The sequence below is a fragment of the Manacus vitellinus genome, unplaced genomic scaffold (assembly GCF_001715985.3).
Source record: "Manacus vitellinus isolate BGI_N305 unplaced genomic scaffold, ASM171598v3 scaffold_6_pilon, whole genome shotgun sequence".
NCBI classification, from domain to species: domain Eukaryota; kingdom Metazoa; phylum Chordata; class Aves; order Passeriformes; family Pipridae; genus Manacus; species Manacus vitellinus.
The window spans coordinates 17,100,716-17,128,050 of NW_021940750.1; the positions used below are offsets into that span (position 1 = coordinate 17,100,716).

General features: G+C 42.8%; 1 protein-coding gene across 1 annotated transcript; it reads right to left on the bottom strand.

Annotated features, from left to right (window-relative positions):
• Positions 1–328: 328 nt before the first annotated feature.
• EGLN3 (egl-9 family hypoxia inducible factor 3) lies at positions 329–27,335 on the bottom strand. Its single transcript, XM_018082837.2, has 5 exons — positions 26,945–27,335; positions 5,404–5,523; positions 3,380–3,516; positions 2,624–2,697; positions 329–1,454 (listed from the first exon to the last, which is right to left on the bottom strand). Exons 1-5 carry the CDS (start codon positions 27,299–27,301, stop codon positions 1,417–1,419), a joined length of 726 nt encoding a protein of 241 aa, XP_017938326.1. The 5' UTR covers positions 27,302–27,335; the 3' UTR covers positions 329–1,416.

Consider the following 27,335-nt stretch of genomic DNA (forward strand, 5'->3'; position numbering starts at 1 on the left):
ACACGGAAGGGGGCATCTATTTGGAACATTTAATAGGGTGTGACATACACGCTGACAACATGAGATAAAAATGAATGCAAGTGAGTATATTAAGTTGAGAACAGTTAGTGTGAGTGATAAATACACCCACCACCAGCTCCCAGCTTCACTAAGAGCTATTCTGAACTGCACAGAACGTGCTGGTTGTAGAAGCTTAGACAGATTGGAGATAGCTGACCAGTTACTCATTGAGTCTATTGTTTAAAAAAATAATGGAGAAAAAAATGTGTGCTTTGCCATTGAATAACTGATCCCACAGCTTGGGCACAACAGTAATAGTTACCTGGAATAACAGACCAACTGAAACGTAATTGCTGTTTCATTCAAATTACACATGCATGCAAAATTAAACAAGTGTGTTAACTAAGAATAATCAACATAAAAATCAAGTCTAAGTTACCCATTATTTATCATATATTTGTCAGACTGTCAGATATCTCTTTTCCTTTCAGATTCATATCTGTGTCATACAGAACATAACAGATGGAGAAGTCACAAAGCAAACCCTAAACTCTGCACATCACTGGCCTTTAGTGCCAAAGTATTATGTGCCATAAGCCTTCCAAGTTTACCAGACTTTAGGGAGAAAACAGCTGCTGTACCCAACTGTGAAAATAGAAAATGTAGAACCCATCCTGCTCAGAACAGAAAGGAAATGGTTTTACAAAGTTGTGAACAGATACATAACTACTAACCCCTCAGTCCTGAGACAGAAAGGGCAGTGCAACTAGTGCAACTAGCTAGAACTTGCTTCTTGAAAAGCAAACAAAATCCAGGAAATGCAATGATTGTGTAGACAAAAATCTGTTTGGAAAGTTATGCTATCAAAGAGCTGAACCAATGTTCTGCAAAGTGATGAACAGTACATCAACAGGTCCACTTGAGACAGACCATGAGATGACACTCTACAAATCTGTGAAATATCCAATTTAGTTTCACATGTCCAATATATCTCCGTGCCTATTAGCAGTCTGCCACAGATTTTAAACTTACAAAGCTCCTTCCCATTGAGCTAGACTTTTTCTTTACCATAAAGTGCAAATAAGACTCAGGTTTTTACCACTAGTTTCAATGATCATTATCTTAGTTACAAGAGTGATCAAAAGCCAGTTGGCTTAGCCACTACTACTAGGCTTAGTGATACTCTTTTTTTTTTAACCCTGGTTACTTTTTCCAGCAAAAGGCAAAGAGAAAACAAGTGTTCCTTTTGCCAGATGCAGCATGACAGGAGGCTGCCTTAAGTACCATCAGTATAAGATGCACATGCTAGACACAATCAGTACGTTCTTGTGCATAATAATGATTTGCCATTGTTTGCTGGAAATGGAAGTCATCTTTGGGATCTTATTTCCTCACAAAGAGTTCAGAAACAGTTCATTAGTCTTCATTAAGAGGTGCTTCTCTCTTCCTTGCATCTACATCAAAAAAAAAAAAGAAAAAAGTGAGAAGCAGTTAAACCAGGGGGTTCTGACAGTACTCATCTGAAAACTCAGAAACAAGTTGGTTTGTTTTCAATGGACAATACTTTCCATTTCAGAATTGTGATATGAATCCACTATGTGGCCTGAAATGCTGTATGACACCACAGCATGTTAATGAAACAGTCACACCAAGATTTTGTACCTTTGTCCCACTGAAACTGAAGATGACCCATACAGTATTTAAGAAGCCCAATAAACTTTCAGACTCCAGATTAGTGATACTTCCTCCCCCCACTTCTTGGCTCACAATCCCCTTTAAGGGTGAAGCCAGTATTTGCTTTGCATATAAGTACAGAGATGACAACAGTCTGTTCTGGAAATCATTCAACTAATTACAACTTTGCTGAACCCAGCTGCACATGTTTTCAAAACGACAAGTGCTCTCCACACTGTATTTTGAGGAACTGCCTGAGGCAGCCCCTGAAGACCAAATGTTACACTGCTCCAAACAGCAAACCTTTGATCATGGTCCCAGGTATGGTGCTGGGACACATCTGGGCAACTCAGTCCATGACTCATATGCCATTACTACACTAGCAGGTAGTGTGGCTGCCACTAGAAAGCTGGGGTCATCTCTTTGTGGGCTTCTGCCGAAGTGTCTGTGGGCTGACTTGAAGCTACTAGGTAGCTCTTGAAGTGCACCATGATCACAGCTACTCCAGTACTGCCTGCCAAAAGATGCACTTACATGTATTTCTAAACTTGGTTTCTTTCCAGCTCATAATCTATACGTTCCAAGGTCACTATAAATTTTTCCACTTAGAAATATACCTCCTAAATAACAAAAGATGATCTGACTCTATGAGTAGAACCTTGGGTTGGAAAAAAATCTCAGTCATTTGCTGGGAGAAAAATCAGAAACTGTCTCTCCTATTTTCCCCATCAACAGGGATACTAGGGCCAGGCCTAAATCTTCTTCTGCCACAGCTTCTCCAATTTGCATAAAATAACTCACTACTGATTAGAGGTGAAAAAGCTTTCTGAAAATGCATTATATACCCCTCTAGCTACAGAATCATTCCTGGTCTGTGTCTGACTTTGGAAATATCAAAATGCATTAAATTCTTTCTGGTGAACATTTATTAAAAAAAAAAAAATCATACCTGTTAAGCTCCTGAACTTTTTTTTGGCTTCTGCTCTTTCTTCGGCATCAAAATACCACACAGTCATGGCATATCTGTAAAAGAAAGAAATCTTGTGTTTGTTTCAACTTTTGCTATTAAAATAGAACTCTGGAGTTTTATGCCCATGGAGAAAGCAAAAAACAAAACTGGATTAGCAGATAAAAAAATAGGATGAAAATGGTTCATCTTTATAGACAAATACAGACAGCATTTTAGCATGTATTTTATCAAGTCAAATAGAAACATAGGTGAGAATTTCTGCTTGGGGGCACAACAGAGAGCACAGCCCCTGGTAACAGAGGGCAAAAGTAGCTTTCAGGCCTTTGCATGTTTTTCTGCTCTGGGACGCCTGTAGGCAGCTTGGGGGTTGCCCTGCATCACATCAGCTTTTCATAGCCTGCTGACAGATGGTAGTCCCAACAATCCCGATAGTATTACAAGGGCAAAAGAATAACCCAGCACTTCCCAGCTAAATAGCTATGCCTGCTTCGAAGATTTCTCCTGTCAATGGTTAAAGGCCTTTTTTTCCATCACACAAGGAAACTTACCATTCAAGCTTGCTCTTCCTTATTTAATGAGAGAATTCCTAGTGACTAACCAGAAAATTCACTCAAAACCTATTTTTTATGCACGTGTATTTAAACATGATGGCCATAATGTTAGATACAAATATTGGTAGAAGAGCTGCTTTGGTGTTTTTCCTAGCCAAATACCAATACCAAATATGCTACTTACCTGGTTGCATAAGAAGGCTGGACTTCATGTGGGTTCCTTCTATCTGACCAAAAAAAAAGTAATCGGTCAAAAATCGGCTCAACATCTGCTACATAGGACTTTCCTTCTGGGAATATTCGAAGAATTCCACCATGCAGCTGAAAGAAAAGGAAAGATTGCTTTTTACATATATAAACATCCATACATTCATGGGAACCATAACTTATTTCTCCCTCCTCAACACCTAACAAATGAGGAATAAACATCTAATGATAACCAAGACAGCTATGTGGCAAAACCTTACTGAATCTCCTGGCCACCTTAATTTTCCCAAACAGCTTGTAATGCTTCAGCATAACCTTCTATCTAAAGTAAATGGAACCAAGATAAAGATGACGCTAGCCCTGTAGCAAACACTGGGAAACTTCTGAGCTCCCAGTCACATTTCTAGAAACAGTGAATACCACAGAGCTGCTCCACCTGATCAGCCTGAATTCAAACTCTCCTCCCAGCAATTGGTAGACACTGCTTATAGTGTTTCAGTGCCTACATCTGATAATATATGAATTAACTTTTATGCCCTGAGAAGACTGAAGTCTGTTCTATTGTTAGATTTGTAAAGCTTCCCCTTAATACATTATAGCTCCCAGTCATCATTGTCCCTACTTAGACATAGCCTCGTTTCTCTCCCATATAATTTCTGCCTTTCCGTGTGCCACAATATTTAGGGAAAAGGTCTGATGATCTGCACGCACTGTGGAAACTTCAAAAGATGAAGATGAACCCTGCCTCATCCCTGTTGCTGTTAGAGGGTTCTTTGGAGGTTTTTATGATGCACCAGAGTACAGCGAAGATGCTGTCAACCCAGCACTGACCCAACGTAGTACCTCTATGCGGCATGCAGAGCTCAGTGAGAAACTACTAGGTCAGGTTTAAAGCCACAGTTGCTTTCAAAGCCCAGTACAGTTATACTGTTATATTGCATCTCCTCCAGCATACACTTACATAAAATTACTGTCACACCTACCTAATGAACTCCATCAGTGTCCTGGATTTCAGTTAGCTTTTCTTAGTGCCCACTCAGGTGCTTCCTCACTATCTGAGTAAGAGTGCAGTGCACAAAATAAATTGGATATTTGCATTTCCTCCCACATCTCCTCCTTTATTTTATTACATTGAGATGTTTCACTTTCATACTCTCTGTAAAGGGATGTGTTTTTCTGCAACAGTGCATTTTTCAATGGCATCATCTCTATACCTGAACTCCCTTATGGGGGTTCATAGTATTTACATGTGCTTAAAGAGCATCTTGGCCTGAAAACGGGTTAGAGAAGCAAAAAACACTGGACAATTTTCAGTAGATCAGCCACGTGAATGGTTTGTGCTGCATTATGACAACAGAATTGTAAAGAGACATCCTGCAGTTTTACAAACCCTTCTTTTGTTCCTAACTTAAAGGTACGGTACATTCAAGGCTGACTTAACTGTCTTAGTAATATAGGCAGAAACTAGAGCTCTGTGCTGTCAAGAGACCCACTGGTAGAATCAAAGCCAGAGAGCATGAACCAAACCATGTGTTTATTCCTCTTACTAAGCCCCACTGCTTCCTAAAGAAAACCACAAAGGGAACTGTCTGAAGATGTTCCGCGGGTTAGCCTGAAGTATCAAGAATGATAAAGGCACAAATTTGGACTGTCATTTTACTCTGCTCCCAGAATCCACTTATTCTTTAGTGGATTGTTTTTCTTTCTAGTGCTGTTTCCTCTAAATAAAGTGTTAAGAGCACACAGCCCAGTGCTTAGAAGCTTTATTTTATAGCAACAAAACAGTATGTGTGTATGATGGGAGAGAGAATGGTAAGGAAACGGTTCAGCTTTTTACTTCCAAAGGGTTGCCATAAACACCAAGAAAAAAAAATGGAGAGATGAAGAATAGATCAGCTGTTCAGAAGCTCAGAGTTCACAGAAACAAACCAACAGCTCCAAAGCTCTGTTTCTGAAGTAGTTTTTCTTTCATGTTCTGCCTCAAACCTGTGGCTTACTCACCTTGGAGTCCCAATTCTTATTCAGGTAATAAATACAGGTGATGCAGCGCCCGTCACCATTTGGATTGTCCACATGACGAACATAACCAGTTCCATTTCCAGGATAGCAAGCAACCATAGCCTGTAAGATACAGATTGTAAAATAATTAATCCTACAAGATGCCTAACTTCAGTTTTAATTTTCTAAGCATCCTCCCATCACCAGTTTGGTTCAGTATTTTTCAGCTTATCAATCCAAAACCTGCAGCAGACACCACCAGAAGGTATATTTGCACAAACTTCTTTCACAGGAGAGGTTAGCCAGAATGAAATTCCAAACTGGAAAATAAATACCCTTCATAATTCACAATATATACACTAAGGTAGAAAAAAATTGAACTAAACTAAAGCACTAATATGTGTGGTACAAGTTTGTCATCTACAAGCTACGTGACTTTGAAGGAGTTTCAGCTGAAGTTTGCTTAGGTTTCTAAAGATAAGCAGTCCTTGCAAAATTGATTTGCCAGTCATAATGAAAGTAGAAAGCAATCCGAGCACGTCATGCCTTACTACCATCATCCTCCTCTGTTCATATCTTCCAGTCACTGTCATAGACCCCTAAGTCCAACACAAAGTAAGGGTTCCCAGGAAGTGTGGGTAAAAGTCCACAGAGCAAAGTCTGCAAAAAACTGCAGCTCCTTTGTGCTGTGTTTGTACAGGGCAGGGCATGTTTGCTTTCATGGACTGAGCCACAGAACTAACCAAACAGCTTTCAGAGCATACTTCTCTCTTTGATCATCTTCAGACTTGCTGATACAATCGCTTAATTCACGGTTTAAATTTCACGTTGAATGATGAGATAAGCCTAACATGAATTACTCCAAACCACATGACAGTCAACGTCTTATAAGGCTTTTTACAGCAAAGATGTTGACATCATTAGCAGCCTAAGCAGAATGCAGGGAAGAGCAGGTGAGACTGTTGGTAAGGTATAGATCTTTGTCTCAGAGTCAAGTCTTCACTATTGGGGCTACTTGGTAGTAATACCAATCAACATTAAAGTTGTTGCAAAGTTGTCTTGTTCCCAGTCCTCTGACATTTCCTTTCATTGCCTGCCAGTAGTAGCAGCAAGAGTGATGGGAGATGATGAACTAAGTTTGGTTGGAAAGCTGCACACAGTATCCAGATGTGGTTTCTCCAGAGATGAGAGGGCAATAATCACTCCCCTCAATCTATGTGCTGTGCTTCTGTAAATAGTGCCCTGGAGCCTCTTGTGCAGGAAGCACGCTGCAGGCTCATGTTCAGTTCACTTTCCACCAAGACCACCTGAGTGTTCCCAGGCTCCCCGGGGTGGGGAGAGCAGAGCTGATCAGAGCTGCTGGCAGCCCCCAGCCTGCTGCAAGGCACTCTTCCTTCCCAGGAGCAGGACTTGTGTTTGCCCATATTTATTTCCATAAGGTTCCTGTTGGCCTGTTCCCTGAGTCCATCTGGGACCCTTTGGCTGCAGCCCTGCCCTCGAGGCCATCAACTGGCCCCCTCAGTTTGGGGTCTTCTGCACACTTGAAGAGAGGGCACTCTACCATCTGCTTCAGGTTACTGATAAATAAGAGTGGTTAACATGATAGGTCCCATGATAGATCCCTGTGGTGCTCCATTTGTTACCAGCCTCCAGGTATAATATGACTGATTGACCACAACCCTCCAAATCCAACCATCCAACCAGTTTTTTGCCCATCTAGTTTTCCATCCATTCAGACCATAACATCCTACCTTCAGATGCAAGAGTATTGTCCATGCCTGCCCCCCAGGACAAGGATATGACTGTGTACCATTTGTATGACCTGCTCCAATGATCTGCCATGCACAGTTGATAGCGTTGGAGATTGACAGTACAGCCTTTACTAAGACCAGTTGAAATTTTTATCTAAGAACCCCAGAAGTCTTGTTTTCCTCTTCCAAGCACATGCTAAAGCCATGCTGTTCTCATGGGGCACATGACCAGCTAGAGTATAGCACATGGTGCTTTAATCACCAAGGTAATCACCATGCCAACAAACACCAGCGCAGAAGCTATTGCCAGCCAGCACAGAGGATCCCTTGAACCCCCGGCTACCAAGAACAAAATCTATCCACAGGAGTCAGCATGTATGAATTAACTTTCCTTCCTCCCCACAAGCACCAGAACAGTACCTGCAGGCAGAAGTAAGTCACCAGGACCTGTTCTTCACCTTGACACCTCAAGCCACAGATGCCTAGAGACTGGTGGCCTACAGAGGCAGGAGATTATGCTAAACAAGAGCAAATACCTTTAATTCCAAGTAATAAGCTCTCTTCCATCACACCTGGCAGTTGGCTAGATGTTTTGCTGTAGACCCTGTCTGCTCTGTTGTCATTCTGCCATTATATATGGCTTCACAGCTGCATCTGCATTTCACTATCAGCCTGATAACAGCAGTAAGGGTCAGCCTACAGCCAGTGTTGGAAACAAGTCTGTTAGAAGCAGAAGTCTGGCGGAAACCGCAAGTCAGCTGTATCTGCAACGTAAAAATGGTCTGAGGGAGCTGTGCCCTCACTGGTGAGGATAACCCACCTCACACATCCCTCCCCCCATCCCAGCTGCTAGCACAGCAACTCATGCAGGTGCACTCTTCACCCATCCCATGCACAGCGAGCTGAATTAGATCTAACAATTAAAATAGTAACCTTTTGCGAAACTGGATCCTCATACACTGGGAAACACAACCTTGGTGCCCAGCAAAGCTGCTCCATCATTCCCCTCTTCAACTGAGCAGGGGCAAGAAAAATGTAATGAAAGGCTCACAGGTCAAGATAAGGACAGGGAGAGATCGCCCATCAGTTACTGTCACAGGCAGAACAGACTTGACCTGGGGAAACTAGTTTAATTTATTGCCAATCAAATCAGAGTAGGAAAATGAGAAATAAAACCAAACCTTAAAACACCTTCCCTCTACCCCTCCCTTCTTCCTGAGATGAGCTTCATTTCCAAGTTCTCTATTTGGTCAGCAGTAGGTCCACCTTGTAGCCAGCTGGCATTGGCTCTGTTGGACATGGGGGAAGGCTTCTAGCAGCTTCTCACAAAAGTCACCCTGGTAGCACCACCAGCTACCAAAACCTTGCCCTGCAAACCCAACATATCCTGGGAGCTGAGAGTGCAAAGGAGAAGGGGCAGCGATTCCAACAGACAGGCAGGGAGGAGGGCTGTGCCAGGGGAACTGGGTGCTCATCTCTACCACAGGCACAGCTGCTTCCAAAGGGGATGTGCAGCTACACTACCAGTGTGAGCTCGGCAGAGCTCTGCTAACCATACCAGAGGGATGACACAAGATGGGAACAAAACTTTGTTGACTGATAATACCTCGTTTTTAAGTCGATGTACAACACAAAATTATGAAGACCTTAAGTCTCTCTTTGGAGAGTAGATATTATTCCAAGATTACTGAACTGCCTAAAAAATTAATTCAATATTACTACTCTTTTTTAATGTCACAATCAAAAAGCTGCTGAACAACAACAGACTGCAGGCCAGATCCTTAAAGGGATTCAGGTGCTTTACTTACTATGGAAATCTGGGCAGAAGGCCAGCGTTTTCCCCAGCCTCCCCCACATAATATGTTCTCTTACCAGAACGTGTGCTTTGTCTCTGAGACACTGATGCATTATTTATTTATTTATTTATTTACAGTGTGCACCTTTTGCAATTGCAACACTGATTCCCTGGAGATGAAGTGGAACAATTTCCACAGAATTCTAAAGCACTGGCCACACTCTAGCTTAACTTTCAGAAAAGAAAAGAGAAAAAAGTTTTTTAGTAGCAGCAGCAAAAGGAGAAAAGCAGAAGTGAAATATCCTTTTCCTGGCACAGTGAATATTTGAATGAAACCTTAAACAATGAAGGGAAATCATTCTGGTCCTCCTAGATGAAATGATATCAAGCTTTATCAGAGCACTGGCTGGAGCAGCTCCAGAGCAGATCAAGCTGGCCTCAGCAGGGATTCCAGCTGTTAGCACTACTTTTGGATTCATTCGAAGCAAACAAGAAACAGGAGATGAGATGCATGACCCAGACTTAATTTAGGTAATTGGTGAACAATGTTATTTGCCAGTTTAGTGCACAGTCTAGCTACAAAAGCCAGATGCTCCATCACAATAATCAAACCATTTACCAGGTGCACATACGGAATGTGAGTAAAAAATGTTTCCTATACTTTTGGCTATTGTGTCCAGAAGAGCACACTCCAAATTTTTGGATACAACTCCTTCCTTCATTAACCAACTCCAAACCTAAACTAACTACAGCAGGCTGTAATGAGCAGGAACATACCTAACTTTTTTTTTCCCAATACAATCCATTACAATGACTGTTAGTTGGCTTAACTTCCTAGTGTAAGCACTCAGAAAATTTCAGCAACACTACCCTTTTCTAAGTTAAAATAGAAAGGTTGGTCTTACTGAACAGTTATAAATTCTGATATACAGATGCATGCCTTTCCAGTCACACATACACACACCATCATATGAAGACCAACGCTCTGTTAGTCTAATCAACAGTTATAAATTAGAAACTACAAAACTTGGAAAATGAAAAGCAAATCATTAAGACTTAAGTTTCTGCACTGTCATTTTCAGGAATGTTAGCTTTCCCAAGAGGGTGCAAATCAATCACAAGTTAAACAAGCGGCAATTACCAGCTTTAGTAAGGGCCCAGGAATCATCAGTAAATTCCACATTGCACAGAAGCTTGCAAAAATGTTATTCATCACTCAGGTTAAGTATTACACTCAAGTCAGCCAGAGAAATCTACAAGTCAAACTGCAAGACACCAGCAAAGTTTGGAGGCAGATAATAAACAACTGTTCCATAGAGAGGATTTTTCCCTGCCTCCCAGTGCTTCTAGCAAGAAGAAAAACAAATTCTCTTAGCTGATGGCCAGGATCATGCTGTGAGACATGATTCTGCTACGTTTCACAAAATAAGCAGTGCTAGAGCAGCCTGACACTTGGAACAAAACATTTCAGAAAATACCTCAGCTAGAAGATGCTAACACTGCTTAATAAGAAGCAGTGATCACACCAGGTCAGAAGGAGAAGCTCTCTGTACCTCCTACCACTAAGCTAGGGCCTCAGTACACTCCTAGTGCAGATTGCATAGGTGGTATTGTAACCCCATACCTGTATTTTCCTGTATTTTCCTCTCAGAACTAGTATGACCTTTGCAGCCAGCAGAGAAAATCCTGACCCGTGTAACTCTATCCCGCCAACACAAACCACCTTTGCAGATTAAGCTACAGACTCCATAATATGCTTTTCCATTTTCTGTACCAGATTTGTACTGTATATTGCTGAACAGCTGCTACTTTTGATCCCTAGTGTAGATAATTTCTTGTACATCAAACAGTTAAATTCAGAAATTACTTGTAAAGTCTGTTAGATGAAAGGTGCTATACAGGCCCAAAGCAATACTCCTCTACAATATCACTATGATGGTTGCCTAGAAAACCAAGGTATTAATAAGAATTAACAGTGCTATAGCCACTATAGCTTTCAAATATGTTTCTATTTGGCTACACACTTCCCAAATTTCAGCCCAATATGTGGTTCTCAGACCTGAACTTGAGGGCGAACAAAAATAACTTGACCAGTCCTCTAGAAAATGAGGACTACCAGGGTTCACTTGATAGTCTAAGCTCATGTTGTGCTCAGCCTGATTCTAGTTCATAGATGTGCACAGTCTGTACATCCAGAAAGTGAAAGGCACCCAGCATGCTCTACATTAAAAGAACATGAGTAGTCTGACATTTCATGATCAAAGACAAGAGATTCTCAGTTGAGGCTTGTCTGACACACAAGCACAACAGGATGTTTCTTTAGTAATTTCTTGTTGCACCCAATTGCACCCAAGAGTTTTCTGCCATGTAGCTTATAATGGTTAAGTATAAAATATTCATGAACATTATTAAATATTAGTTTGTTTGAATTTATGAAAGTTAAAACACTCAACTGCTATACTGAGGCATGAACTATGAAAATTGGTCTAATTTAATACTCTGTAGGGATGGGAAGAAACAGAGGGAAGAAAATTATGTTAAAACACCAACAAATCAGAAACATTAGCTTTGTGCCTGTTGGACAGGGAATCACCAGTTCCAAGAGGGGGTGAAACCCTGATCGCTGCAGTCATGCAACACATGAAATGGGCTTCAGTGGCAGTATTGCATAGGAAACTGGGCCCTCATTTCCTCACCCATAACTGGATTATCAGTCTTCAATCAAACAGCTGTTAGAGAGCTAAACCTTGCCATCTCCTCTTTTATCAGCTTCTTGCTCAGAGGCGGAGGCAAGAGAGAAGAAAAGTTTTGTGAGGAAGAAGCTTATGTTTTGAAATTAAGAAATACTGGGGAAAGTGCTAGAATTCGGCAGGGCAAGACACACAGAACTTTTCACTTCAACTTTCAAGTTCATATGGAGGCCTAAACAGAAGCCATGTGAAAGACATCTGAAAAGCAAAAAAGCCAACAGAAATAACAATAAACACCCTGGTGAAGCAGTTATTTTCTGTCTGAAACACAAAGCAGATCAAACTCAGCTCCAAAAACAAGTTGCTGAACACTTCCTTCTTAGCTTGCAGAAGTAGTCCTACACAAAGTCACCTTGGATGCAGGTTACAAGTGTCTAATGAAGGGGTAGATGAGCCATGGCAAACAAGATATGAAAGACTGATAGGACCCTTTACCAGTAGGTGACTCATCTCTGGAGCACTACATCTTAGATGAGATTGACATGATCACAGTTATTTTTGCTCCTGGCTCTTGTATTATGTCAGCAAACCTGAGCATTTTAGAGGAAAGAAGAACATTCCTATGGCCGAGATGCAATCACACAAGTGAAAATACATCCATTCTCAAAATTTCTCATCTCAGGTGCATAACACTGTTTTCATGATGCCCATCAGGGGGTTTTTTTGTTTGTTTGGGTGGTTGGTTGGTTTTTTAATACCTCTCTGCTGGGCAAGTACTTGCATCTGTACAAAAATCTTGTTTGGATTGCATAGCATTTTAGCCAGGACATCTGATACTTGTTTCTCTATGCTTACATGCAACCTTAACCATCAGATTCAGATCCTCCAAGAACTGCAACCTCATCTCTCCTTTATTATTTTATTTAGTCTTTTGCATGAACCAGGGTAGCTTGATTATTGTTTCCAGGTACATAAAAGCTCAGCTTTTGAGAATATTTTGAGGAACAGCCCAAGAGTCTGGGAAGGACTATTCTCTCATCTGCAGGAAAAAGATGACAAGACACTGGTTTATTTTTGCTTATCAACCAAAAGTCTATTACTACCTGAAAACATTCTAATTACCATAAGATGGAAAATTGTTCCTCCTTGTTAAATTTCTTCTAAGAACTAAGAGTAGACAGAAAGAACTACGAAAGCTCTGTTCATAGATTATCTCCATGCCACACAGCTGTTGATGACTGGCATGTTATATAGTGGTAGCTCAAGGAGCCCCTAATAAGCTTTCAAAACTTATGGAATGTGTCTGTAAGGATGCCAGATCACAGATTGATGCTGCTATAAAAATGAGCTCCCTATTAAATGAATATGTGATGGAGCTTAAGAAGCTTTCCTAATAATTGGCAACAAAATTTAGTTTTTCATGGCCTGAAGAGTCCTATTAATGTGGAAGACTGCTTTAGCCTGTGACAATTTTTTTAATTTCTTTTCTTCACAGAACACATGCTTAGAGATAAATCTGGATGCCCTTCAAGTTCAAGCTGGCTGCTAGAGCAGTGCCACTGTGAAATGGGAAGGCATGGAATAGCCATGCCTCATGTCAGTGGTGGCCACCTGCAACTGTCAAGAGAATAGGGAGCATTTGTGAACCAAGCTTTGGAGGCAGTGGTGAGTTCTGTTGAGCTATCTCCAGAATCCTATGGGATCCTAAAGTGAAGGGGCAATTCAGGAAACTCTGAAAGAAATTGACTGAGGGAGAAGTTCTCCAGGCTTCCAAGAAGAGGAGTCTGACTGGTGATTTCATCTGCCACTGTATATACTGACTACATTGCCTGCTTTTTAAAAAAGCCAAGAAAAATAAGATTGCTTTCCATCACCCAAACTCTCTGTATTCAGCCTCTGGGCATGGCAAGGAGAAAACAGAACACTGAAAGTTAAGGAAACAAATCCGAAATTGCCACGGGATCACAATTGTCCTTGTGGTGCACATCTTTGTTCTAATAATTAAAAGTATTAACCTCCTTTCTTGTGTGCTTAATTAATCTACACGTCTGCATGCCTGTCAATTAACACTTTTCTCCAGTACTCCTCTCATCTTATGCAAAGGCAAAAATCAGGTAAGATTTTTATTTTACATCCTCCTCTGACCTAAAACTACATTTTGGTCTGCGACATTACTGCTTCGTTGTGGCTTGCACGCACACAGCGACAACGCCGCTTGAGAAGCGATTAGCGTGCTGTGAAGAGCAGGCATACCATCACGGCAGGACCTGAAATTTAAAAGGCTATTGCCAGTGAATTAGTTCAGTCAAGGATATTCAGATTAAGTATCCAATTAGCAGCTGTAAACATGCGCAGTGCATCGATCTATCAATAAAGGCTGTTTCAGTTTAGAGAGACCGCCCGGCCCTGCGCCGCGGAGCCCTGGCTCGGGGCCAGCGAGATGATGGCTTAACGACAGTGCTACGTGCGGAGCGTGAGGCGATCGGCGATCAAACGCAAACTTTACTCCAGAGTGCACTTCAGAGACAGGCTGCGGAGGGAAGAGGGGAAACCCACATAGGCAGCGAGCGCACAGGCACTTAGGGCGCTTCTCGTCTCTCGTTCTTACTGGGCTCTCTCTCCCTTCTGCTGCACACAGAGGCACACACGCTTATTTCCCACACTTAAAAAAATAATACTGTTTAATTAAATTTTAGGATTATTTTTGCGTGTTCTTGAAGCCCTCTTTCATCACCCAGAAAATGCTTTCAGTCCCCTCCTCTCCCCCAAGAACCAAACCTGCCCAAGTTGCACTAATGAGAAAGCATCTCAAGCGATTGATGCAGATGGAGAAAGCATCCCCTGTAATGAGCCCTGGGGGGACACCATGACAAACGCCACCCCTGCAGAAAGGCAAATTCATAAGTAAGTGCAGCTCATTAAGAAAATCTGTAAGGACTGTCCCTGTATGTTCAGGTTCTCAGCAGGGAATAAAGGCATGGTAACCAGCAGAGACATCCTCTGAGGAATATCCTCATCTGTGTTGTAGAAAGATAATTTCATAGTTCCTGAAATATTCCAGCCTTTCATTCTTTGTCAGCACTTAAGACCTTCTCAGTTCTGCTACTAATCACCCAGAGGATTACACCACTTTTTTTTTTCCAACATTTAAAGAACTCTGCACATTTTGATGCTCTTCTGGTTGCGCGAAGAAAGGTCACGAAAGACAGCCACAACACAGGCAAACTGTGTTCTGCTGGTTTTGGAGTTGCCTGAATTGGCCAACATCATTTTTTTTACTATTACCCATGACTTTTAGCCTATGGGCCCACGGCAAGTGAGCAACACTGCTCATAAGACTTATCAGCTCACATATGGTATGCAGCACTTCATACACTTCCTGGGATTTCATCGGGGCAGCCCTGGGCACCCTGGCAGGCAGAGGTGACCTTGATCCAGGTGTGCCATGGGGACAGCAGGCCCCAGCTGTGCAGCACAGTCCTTCCTTGGGGACACCGCCCAGGACACCTCTTGTGACCTCGCATGCTCCCACAGCAGAGGTAGCACCACACCGGGGAAATGGTTTCCTTTGTCCCCTTTGGCTTAGTAAAAGTCTCTCTCCACTGCCAGAGAGGAATGCAGGGTTCAGACAAGCACCGTCACACTTGGCAGGTACCCCAAATACTCCTCAAGGGTCCTCCCAGAACTGTCAAAGCTGTCTAGGCTTCTGAGCCTGCTAAGACATTACTGCACTGAATAAACAGGGAGATCAATGGTTTGTTATCACAGCAGTAGCACCAAATCAAGGCTAATTTGATGAGACCAGTTATCTTCTATGTTAATTTTGGAAGGAAGCAGTGTCACCCTCCACACATCTTTTGCTCACCCACACCTTTAGAGAGGACCTTGCCTAGCTATCAATACATGTATTCCTGCATAGGATTTTGTGTGAATGAGTATTTATTGGTAAAACTTACTAAAATTACCTGTAACATCAGGAATAATTTCTGCTACACTTCAGTAGTTTGTGTGGTCTTTACCTCTAAGGCTTTGCCTGCACATAAAGTTGTACTGCTCTGTGTACATGTGCACATTACAACAGTTCAATCTCTTAGTTAAAGGAGATGGATGTATATGGAGTGACACACCATCTTTCCATGTAGGAAGGGAAACAAGACATTCAGATTCAAGGCAATTTCATAGTAATATAACTATACACCTGTTCTAAGGTTAGGTAATAAAATATATAAGTAAAAACACAAATAAATCTTTCTAAGTGTTTTAGTGCCTCGTCTCTCTTCCACCTATACAGTTCGTACTTGCACCAGTAAGTATAGACAGAAACTCAGCAACTCTGATCAAGGCAAGCTTGCATAGACACAGACATGCACACACACAAGAAACTGAGCTCCAGCCTTACATTTGCACAGCATAAAGATATTCACAAAAGCTCTCATCTCTTAAAAGGAAGTCTGGTCTTTAACCCAGATGCAGGACATCAGATTCTGGGTTTGAGCATGAGCTGCAGAATTCCCACTTCTCTTTTTCCACTGGTCAAGTCTCTCCCATGGATTTATGCTGCCACCACCTGACAGAAGTGACCAGCCCTAAAGGCTGCCAGCATTGCAGTCACTGACATAGGCTTTGACCCTCCTGCTGGGGCAGTGGCCGTGCCCAGGGACACAGTCATGCCTGACAGGTTCCCTGCACAGGGACACAGACATGCCTGACAGGTTCCAGCCTGCTCACTCCTGCTGCTCTGCTTTGCTGCGGTCCCCTCCAGAACATTATCCAGCCATTCCCACCACAATTCACTGAACCAGCAGTCCTTGGGAGGTTTCTCAAGACCCAGCTCAGGGCTGAGTCTTAAAGTAATAATGTTCTTTGGCATTTAAGGTAGTTTTTACAGGAAGCACAGCAACTGTTGAGCAAGGAAGGTGGTCTCTCTAGTGTGAGTTCAGGATGTTTCCTGAGGATGCAAAAAGCCTGGAGTGGTCTTTCTGGCTCATTCCCCTCCTTTTTCCTCTTCCTCTCCATAATCTTTCCTCTCTGGCTGCCAGAGTGACAAGAGCAGCATGTACTCAGAACCACCACAGGGGCAGCCAGGGTTGAGCCAAGCTGGAGGGTGGACAGGGGCTGCTCTCCCAGGATGCCAGCTGGTTGGGCAGCCAGAGGAAGAAGCAGCCCTCATCCCTCTCTCTTCCCTGGGATTGAGATGAGAGATGGTGACTGTATAGGCATGACAGGCTGTGGTAAGAACCAAGGTAAGAAATCCCTTAGTGGGGGTCCTGCAGCTGGCTTTGCTAGAGGTGTGGGGTGCAATGAGAAACACAAAGGGGAAAGGCAGGACAGATGAATGCAGGGAAGGCAGAGCTATAGCGTTACATGTGCCCATTTAGGCGTGAGGGTGAAACAGGCTTTTAGCCAAGTGCCAGCAAGAGACAAAATTAAACTAACAAAGAAATAAAATTGTATTTGTTTCAGTTACAGGGACATCTCAGTGTAAAGAAACAAACAAACAAAATCCAAGTCAACCGCATTTTTAACCTTGCCAAGAAATTATCAGTCCAAGTGTGAGACTTGGTACTGAGCCTTTAGGTCACTAGTTAAGCATCAAGTTTTGCACTCAGAAATATAATAGTAAAATGCACAACTTTGACACTTCAGTGTTTGACCACCACAAAATGTTGAATTACAGCAAATTTGGCAACGAGGACCAGCATTCATAAATCCTCTCATTGCTCCTGCATGAAGAGGAAGTCTATAAAACAGTTAACCAGGCGGTGATCCTTCATGTTGGCCTGCTTGATGTTAATTCAGTGGAAGTGGAAACATTGGTGAATATTGTAAAGAACAGAGTTATTGATACAACCTTGGGGACCCTGTTCTGTTTGTGCACATATGACATAACTGTGTCTTAACAACAGGACATGTTACAGCATCTACAGCAAAGCTTCTTTTTCCACGTTTTAGACTACTTCTACCAGGTTTCCTGTGGGAAATCAGAAGGGGAAGATGCAGTTACACAGTCATCAGCAGCAAGCACAATACCCTACGACTGTTAACAACCAAAAAACAGGCAAGTTGAGGACTAATTGACACTTCCCTTCTCCTCCCCACTTCTTCTTCACTATCCTGGTTCTGCACTATTCTTCCTACCCACGTGGTCCAGTGAGGGGCTGTGCAAGACACTTTCTTCACCCCCTGGAGTCTCGAGGCAGTCAAGAGGCTCCATCCACTACAATGAAGGCCACTCAGAATCAGAATCATTCAGGATCACATTCTGAGTTGGAAGGGACCCAAAAGGATCATCAAGTCACACTCAACAGAATGGCCCATATAGGGATCAAATTCACGACCTTGATGTTATTGGCAATAAGCTCTATCCAGCTGGGGTCCTTGCACCCAAGGCTTCTCCCATTCAGGGGGGTGTTCCCCACCACGCGCTGCCTATCTCCTTGTATGTATTACTGGAATAACTGGCACTGTTAATGGTATAAGACAGGTTTGCCACAAGACAGTCAGTTGCAAAGGTCATAAAAATCACAACTTACTATTCCATCAAGTAAGGCTCCTTGTTGCCTCCCAAGAGACCATATAAAAGATGGCTTGCACTTCAAATAGAAGAAAAAAATTTATAGCAAGACCGTGAATGGCACGAGAAATCACTACAACTTTTCCTGAAGCTTTCTAAACATATTCTAGCATACTCTAAGCCAAGCACCAAAGGATATGCTTCAGGTCCCATTTATCTGAAAGAGCTTTAAAAAAAAGTAGTTAAGTGAATTGCTGAACTGGGGCCAAAACTTTAAAAATATTTGTTTTACTAATTTGCATAAAAAAATAACAGCACAAGAAGACATAAGCAATGATTAATTATTATTATGACTTAGAGACAAGAAAAATGCAGACATATTTCTTGTTTGGATTTTCAGGTCCAGAAAGAAAGCACAGAAAACAGACTTCATATGAACTACATAGATACAAGACTCAAAATGGTTATCATCTTTTTTGCTACAAACTAGGATGCAATTCCCTGATGTCTGGCAAAAGACGAAGCTACCCTGCCATTTCCAACTGTCAAAACTTTGGACAAACTGTGCTCTTTCCAGTCAGTGCAAACAGCATGCTATGCTGTACTCTTGTAATTTACACTATTAATTTTTAGCTGGATGGCTGATGGCATGAACATTTAGTAAGCCTCCATGGAACCATTGTGGTCAGCAGAAATCTCTTGCATTACTTTATTTGCAAAAAATCAGAGCAACAAGTAACTTATTTCATCGACCGCTTTCTAATAAGTGCTTTGCATGTGGCACTAAGTTTCTTCATCTACTAATCTTATCAAAGCACAGTATCAAGAGAAAAATTACTGCAGGGCAAAAAGCTCCTTTCTATCACTGAGAAATAGTAAATGCATATGTGTGAGTGACAGAGAGGAAATGGGCCTTACAGCCAAGGAATCAAATCACTCACAGCAATGATCATGAGTGGTGTGCTGATGGGATGACATGCCTGTGAATAGTTCAAACAGCAGGAGACAGAGGTTTTACTTGGCATGAGCCTCCTTCATGGTCTTACTCCATCTCACTGCCTGAACAGAGACTTTGCTTTTCTGACCTACTCCCTGTCAGCTCTTTTTAAAGCAGTAAAAGGTCTAAACTAATTGCTATGTAGTGCTATGCATCAGCCAAAGCCTTTTGTCAAGGCCCACCACATTCTGTACCACTGCATCAGTTATTCACCTTGAAGCCCACCATAGTAGCCATCATCTGCCCTAGGCACAGATACCACAAGCAGTTTCCAAAACACCTCTTACCAAGAATTCATCTATAAATAAAACAAAACCTTTCCACAGAAGCCTAGGGAGGCTTGTGTTGCTGGCAGCTTTCTAACAATGTTATTTCAGTCTTCAGCTTTGTCACAGAAGGATTAGTCATGATAAATCCAACCCCTTTTCCATTAATCTGAAACCAGCAACACTTACTCCTAGGCTTCCCTTCCTGATCTCCTCATTCTCTCAAGCCATCTACTGCAAGATAGGTGAGTGTTACATGGCCCGTTAGTGCCAAAGGACCACTTGCCCCTGGCCCATTACATATTGGGAAAAGGCAATCCAACTGCAAGAGGAACAGTAAAAAAACTTTTTAAAAAGTAAACACCTCAAAATTATTTAAAAAAAAAATTAAAAAAAAAAGGTTCTTTGACTTTGTAAGAGTCATCTTGAAACATTTGATAAAAGTATTAATCTCTTCCAGGTCTGTCAAGTCTATTCAACAACCATCAAAAATTCATCTAATTAAAAATACATTCATGCTTGGACATTGTGGTTTTATCTTCTCCCTCTATCTCATCCCTTCTACACACTTGTGTAAAGGACTTGCTGAAGGAGTAAAGACACTGTTGAACAGCCCCATCACTGCAGGGGAAAAAAAAAATTAAACAGTGTGCAACATAGAAGAGGAGGAGGGAGAAGATACTTCCATGTAATTAATCAAGCAAATTTCTCAGGAAACAACATTCAAGGTAAGGCTGTATTGAGTCACTATCCAGATAAACTTTGAAGTCAAAGAAAGAAGAGTTTACTGTGAAATCAAATAAAGACACTGGGATTCACACAGTTGGAATCCTTAATGCAAAGAAACAAGCCACTTTTACTGTGTACATCCTGCCCTGCATCAGTGTAATAAGCATCAATCTCCATTTTAACATATACTGTTATTAGCAATGAGCTGTATGTAATGGACTGAATTATCCATTAATAATTACCTTGGGAAAAGGCGTACAAATATTAAGGACCATTAGGAAGAAATTCTTGAATGTTAGGAAGAAATTCTTCACACAAAGGGTGATTAGATATTGGAATGGGCTGCTGGAGTTACCATCCCTGGAGGTGCTTAAGGAAAGACTGAACATGGCATTTAGTGCCATGGTCTAGGGGACATGGTGGTGTTTGGTCATATGTTGGACTCGATGATCTCAGAGGTCTTTTCCAACCTGACTAATTCCATGATTCTGTGACCAACTCTCCTCCCTCTCAAAATGCAAGCTCAGCGGGATGGGGCACTGAACTCTGATTCTTGCCATTTGCCCAGTGGTTCTCCTCAGGATAATGCACCTTGCAATGCTGCACACTCCCCCGCCAGTCCAAAGGACAAACACTCCCTGTATGCAGAGGCCTTAATGCCACCTGTATTACAGTTTCACTGGCATTTAATGAGCAACGAGCCCTCATACAAACATAAACTAGAAGCACATAGGCATTTAGGGCTCACAAGTAATCAAGATATTGGCAGGCATACCAGCAGGGCTACCACAAGTCTCTGGCATTAAGAGCTGACATAGTGCTGCTAGCAAGGAGTGGCACCAGAGCAGGCACTGCAACAAATAAGAAGTTACTGTGAAAAATACACTACCAATATGGGAGAGATTATGGAAAACTTCACCGCTTTGCCATCAATCTCTAACTCCAGAGTCTAGTAAGACTCGTGAAGAGTCTTTGCTGGGCTGCAAAACTACAGACAATAAAAAAAATTAAGTAACCTGCCCTGATGCCACAAACACATGCACAAACTCAGGATAAACAGACCACTCTGATCTTAACATTATCTGAGAGCACTGCCTGAGAGCACTAGTTTATTTCCCTTCTCTTACAGGATTAACAACCTTCTGCTTTCCTCTGGGACTGTGACTGTAAAGCACATAGAAGGCTCCTAGCACAGTGTAAGAAAGGTCACTAGGCAGACATACTTCTCCTCTGTAAGAGTGGGAAAGGAGGGCCAAGAGAAGACACCTGGCTGCCAAGGGCTCTGGTGTAACACACACTGAAGGCAGCATGTTTTTGTCACCATGAAATAAGTCTAGCAGTGCACTACAGTCAGGTTTTTAAGAGCGATGATACATAACAGATACCAAATTCTATCTGGTTGTAACCTCCACAACCAAGTATTACCTCAAATACCATTTCATAGAGGCTCCGCATGCTTCTGAACCCACTTACAGATATGTGCATCACTGTTTGTAAAATATTGACCCATTTCTCTAATACCCAGTCCCTGCTGAGTGAAAAACAAATCTGAGAGATTCTCCAAGTGCCTCTTTCAGAGAAGTAGTTCTTTTGAAAGTTTCAAAAGTCATTAAGAATAATTTGATGAAGAACAAAAACAAGTGTTAATATGCCCAAGTTTATACTCATCTGATTGTCAAGTAAAAATTATACATTCCTGTGTATAATTAACCAGGCTAACTAATCTTGCTTGACAAACACAGATGTAAACATCAGCTTTGACAACGAGCCAAAGCAACCACTCTAGGATCTGTGCCAATGCTGAATTCTTCTGTCTGATATCATAAAATGACTTGTCTGTTGTATTTACAGTTCCAGTGGCTCTGGACTCTGCCGGCAGCTGGCCAGAAGAGCAGATTTGAACTTATCCATTATGCCAGAACATGTGCATTTGATTAAAAGAAAGAAGTTATGCATATTTTTTCTGGATGGTGGTATTCATCGGACCTCCCATAGTAAACTAATTGCAAGGCATGTTGCTACCAAAGTATCAAAAACACTTCGTGACATATAATAAACCAGTATATTTCTATAGGCAGTATTGCTCTTCAGCCTACCATGCCTATAGTTTTCTGTTATCCTGCTCTTCAAATCTGCACCTTAAGTTAGAAAATTCAGCATTTCACGGTGTTTTAATTGCAAAGGATAGAATTCAAATGCTATAGAACAGACCTCTTCTTTCTTCGCACATAAATGCAAAAATACCTTACCTGAGTTATGAGGGACTTTGTGAAACCACTCCTGTGACATCTCATCTACTCCTCCAATCCTCAGGAACAGAAACCCTGGTAACAACCTGCTAGGCAGACCATGTTTCAAAACCTACCTAAGAACACCCTATCATGTGATAGGCAGAACCACCCATTCTGGTTTTCAGCAAACACTTGCTAGGCATGAAGTGCCACCACAGAAGACTAGCTTCTCCTGTGACCATCAGAGAGGGTCCAACAGGGTGAGGTGAGCAGGGTGGTTTCACAGCAACAAATAAAGGAAGCAAGTTTTCAAGAAGGTTCAAATCCCACAGGGACTTCTAAATTAACTAATCTCATATTGAAAACACTTTTTTTTTAACTTCAGGCCAGATATGCTGAACGTGAACAGTTGTGTTCTGAGCTGAAAACATCAGTCATGGGCTTCCTTTAACAACAGATCAACTCTTAAAATTACGAATTCTTGTCTTATTCTCTAACCAGCAGGACTCATTGGTATCCAGGCACAAGATGAGTTCAAGGTCCCCAATGGCAGACCTGACATAGACTCCAGCCCTTGATGGTACCCAGGAGGGTACTTGTGACTCAGAGCAGAATGTGCTGCTGTCAGGACGAGGTGCAGAGTCCATGCAGAGTGCAGTCACACCAGTTCAAAGTACCTTCCACCCCTCGCCCGTGAGGACCAACGCAGCCTGTTGGCAGCACGTCAAACACTGAGGGCAGCAGGCACTGACAGCACTGCTCTGGGACCCTGCCCACCACTGGGAAAGCTGCCCTTCACCAGCAGAAGCAAAAGGAGAATGAGGGAATAACCACAGCCTCTTAACAGCAGATGAGCTGCCCAGCCATCACACTGCAAACACAGCTTTTAGGTTTGCACATCACCAGCCAGCCAACCTGGTTCCTACCATCCTCTGTCCCCTGTCTCCTCGCAGCAGGGACTTCCAGGGCCCCCCAGAAGCTCCTAAAAAACCAAACAAACAAAACAAAACAACAGAACAAACCAAAAAAACCCCACAAAAGATACCACCAAACAAACAAAATCTAGCCCACAAAACAAAAAACCTCCACCCACCACCAAAATATTTCTCAGGTCTTGAAGGAGAAATTGAAAGGGCTTCTCCTCTGGAATATTTTCTGCCTTTAAAAAAGAGTTACTGCCCTTACTTACATATAATACGGGGGGAATTTTCCACAGGGCATCCCGTCAAGTCACCGCAAATGCCAGTTAACCCAAAGAAGAGACCCTGGGACCTGAGGAACTGGAAGCTGCAGCACAACACCCTTTCACACATGGTCCCTGGAGCATCATCTAACCCTGGGGAGCACTCCAGGTGACTGGCCTCACAGACCAAGCTGCAGCTTTTCTTCCTGGCCCCAACCACCCACCAGCTTTTCTTCAAGCAAAGCTCCAATAGAGTAGAAAGAGATCCTCAAAATCAGAGTGACCTTGGTCCCCAGGCCAGAGCATCCCCTCCACTCAAGGACATGAATATTCTCACTCTGAGTAGAGGGCTAAACCTGGATCAACAACACCTCAGTGATATTCTCAGCCATTTACCTACTAGAAAAAGGGAATCTTTGTATTATCTTACTGGAAAACAGAGGCTCTAGTTGAGGAGAATGCAAAAGCCAACAAGCAGTGCAAGGCTATCAACAGAAGAATCCTTTTATTATCTGGTTATTTTGATCATTTAACCATGTTTTGATCATCTAATCAGCTAATATTTTAAACTATGACTTACTCCAAAGATAGATTTTTATCACTAGTCTGCAAAGATTAAAGGTTACATTTCATTATCAGCCCTCAAATGTCAACCAACAGCTCATAAGAATATCCAATACCCTTGTAAAATTTTACTTCTATCCATTCTCTTTGATGCAATCTTAACTTTCTTGAAATGCTCTTGAAATTCATTTGGAAACAGTAAAATCCTAACTGGCTCACTTCTCTCATGTAGCTACAAGGAAAGTTTCCTTTAATGGACAAAAGTTCTTCTTGTGTTCCTTTGTGTAGCTACAAAAACATGAAGCACTTCACACTAAGTTGATAGTAATCTGACATAAGTTCATTTACCAGGCAAACCTCTCCTCCTCTTTCAACACTTAGGCTGAAGACTGAAGTCACACTATTTATTTAAAAGTATAAACCTTTAAATAACGATGGGCCAATATGAGATGGATACATTTTCATGACAAGAGGAGTTACCATGTAGCCAAAGGCTTACATTTTAAACAAATTGTTCTGGACTCTTAGCTCGTCTAATATCTATATTCCAAAACAATAAATTACAATAGCACATGTCCCACAAAGAAGTTCTATGAAAGTTTATGGGCATCCATTTATGTGTATAATCTGTCTGATAAAAATACACTGAATTTAAATTAGGGATTTGTGTATATGCATTCACAAGACTTTAGATGATAAGCAAAATGGGAAGGTTTAATGATGGAACAGAAACGTCAGTAGATGACGTGAGAACCTGCATGCACTGTAGGAGTCAGTTGATTAGTCACAGGAATAATCTTCCTGCTGAAGACATCCAACATCTCAGTTACAGATGGCAGCTGCTATTATTCCAGGGCCTCACATATCCATGGTGCTTATTATTTTAACAAGGGGATTGGTGACTATTAGTGTCTGATAAAAATTTCTCTGCATTTAGTTTTACAAACAATATTGAGTCCCTTTCAGTCCTTGACTGCTGTGTAGCCCTTCCATGAGTTGTTCAGAGTCCGACGCTTTCCACACTAAAGCACAGGCATCAAAAGTCTCTCTTTAAAGTAAGTAGCTTGGTATCTATTTGTAACACAAGTTCTATCCCTTCTGTTATTACCATTTGTGCAAAAATGACTTCAAGAACAACACAATTCAGTTTTAAAATCATCTCCAAAACTTAAAGTCACTCAGCAAAAGACCCTTCTCCCTAGCCAGTGCCAAAAGCCTTCACTCATCCAGTTGTCTTTTTCTAAATACCTTGTAAAAAGGCTGGACAACCTCCCTTCACTCCAATCCAACTTTAAAGTAAGCCCCTATTCTTTCACCCCCTGAACACCCACTCCATTAGCCAGTAACACACTTTCAGCAATAAACAGATAAACAGAAGTCACCCAGAGAAAGGACGAAGATGACCTTAAAGGTATGCCAAAGCAGAATGGTTATTTATACCTCCTAATACCAGGCTCCCAACAGGAATAAGTGAAATCCAATCTACCCACATTTTAAACCATATCTACCCAAGCATTAACTGAATTGATGATCAGTAATTCAGTGGAGCTAAGCATAGGAGCAACGTTTCAACCTTTTATTACTACCACCACTGAGAGGAAATGTAGGGGGGTGCATGTGCAGGTTTCAGTGTATTCCCAAGCAACTGGTAAGCATCACCATTCTGTTTTCTTCATTTTTGTGGCGGGGAAAAATAAATCTCAGTACCACTCACACATCCTCTTAGTCCAGTGCAAGTAAGGATCAAAAGAAATGCCTAACTGCTCACTGTTGTCATTTTTTTAAAGTTTCATTGTTTTTTGTTTCTGGCATATCTCTGAAAGCAGTGGACATTTTGAAAATATACTATATATTACAGGAATACATAAATGGGGACGTTTTCAGCATTCAGGACAACGAATGAACTTAGTTCCAAGCCAGTCGACTTTGCCACAGCAAAACAGACAAGTAAAAAAAAGACAAGTTATCTCAAACTAATGACGTTGCAAGTGCAAATAAACTTCATTGGGAAAGAAACCAACAATACAAGTGTCCTATAACAACACAAGTGTCCTCTCCATTTCTGAGCAAAAAAGCCTAGAAAAAACAACTCTTTAAGACAAAAGTTTGCAGTGCTCAAACTGAGCATCCCTTATTTTGTGCCACATACCCAATGCAATAACGATAATCTCTTCTGCTACTGGACGCTGGCATGAGTAGGAACCTCGAAACTACTTTGTATAATACCACCACATCGGCGCAAACAACCAAATAACCGGATCCGAGCTGGGTACGTTCGCAGGGAGGGAGGTGGAGAGCTTCCTCACCCCCGAAACATAGACAAGGCTAGACGTTTTTGGTGGGGTACTCCCCGCGCCGGTCCACCCTCTCCGCACCTGGGGCGAGCAGTAGCGAGCGGCGGGGTGCAGCGGGTCCGGCCCCACCACCGCGAAGCGGGGAGCTTGCCTGCAGCCCCCTGGACGGCTGCGAAGTGATCGCCGGTGCCACACAGAGGAACAGGCAAGGGACTGACCAGGGTCCGGCAGCCGAAGAGCCCAGCGAAAACCCAGCAAGAGGAGCCGCCCCGGAGCGCTGCCTGCACCGGCGGGGCGAGGGACCCCGCACCCGGCCGCCGCCGGCAAGGGCGTCCCCTCGGGCAGCGCACGGCGCCTCCGCCACCCGGGGCGGTGCTGCGGGACAGCCCGAGCCACAGGCACCCACAGGCGGACAGCGCGGACGCCCATGTTAAGTTTCCAGCAGGTCCCACGAGCAGCTGCGAGGCGGGTCGGGTCGGCTGGGAGCCGGGGCGGGCGGGCAGGAGGGACGGGACCCAGGGGACCCTCACCTTGGATCGCTCTTTCACGTAGTACTTGCCAAGTCGGCTCCCGCAGTACATCACCAGCCGGTCTATCAGCGTGAGGAGAAAGTTGATGGCCTCGCAGCCCTCCTCCGTGCCCCCGATCCACTTGATCTGGTCGCCGCGGAGGTGCCGCTTGGCGACGCCGCGGCTGGGGCCGGCCAGCTGCCCGTCGGCCAGCTCCCCGTCCCGGTGCATCCGCTTCACCCGCTCCAGCACGCAGTCCCCCACCACCTCCCCCAAGAAGTTGTCCAGGTAGCAGAAGCCGATGTCATGCAAGCAGGGCACGACGTACTCCAGGGCGATTCTCTCCAGGTCCAGCCTCATGATGTGCCCCAGCGGCATGGCGCGGCGGGGCGGGAGCGCGGTGCCCTGCCGG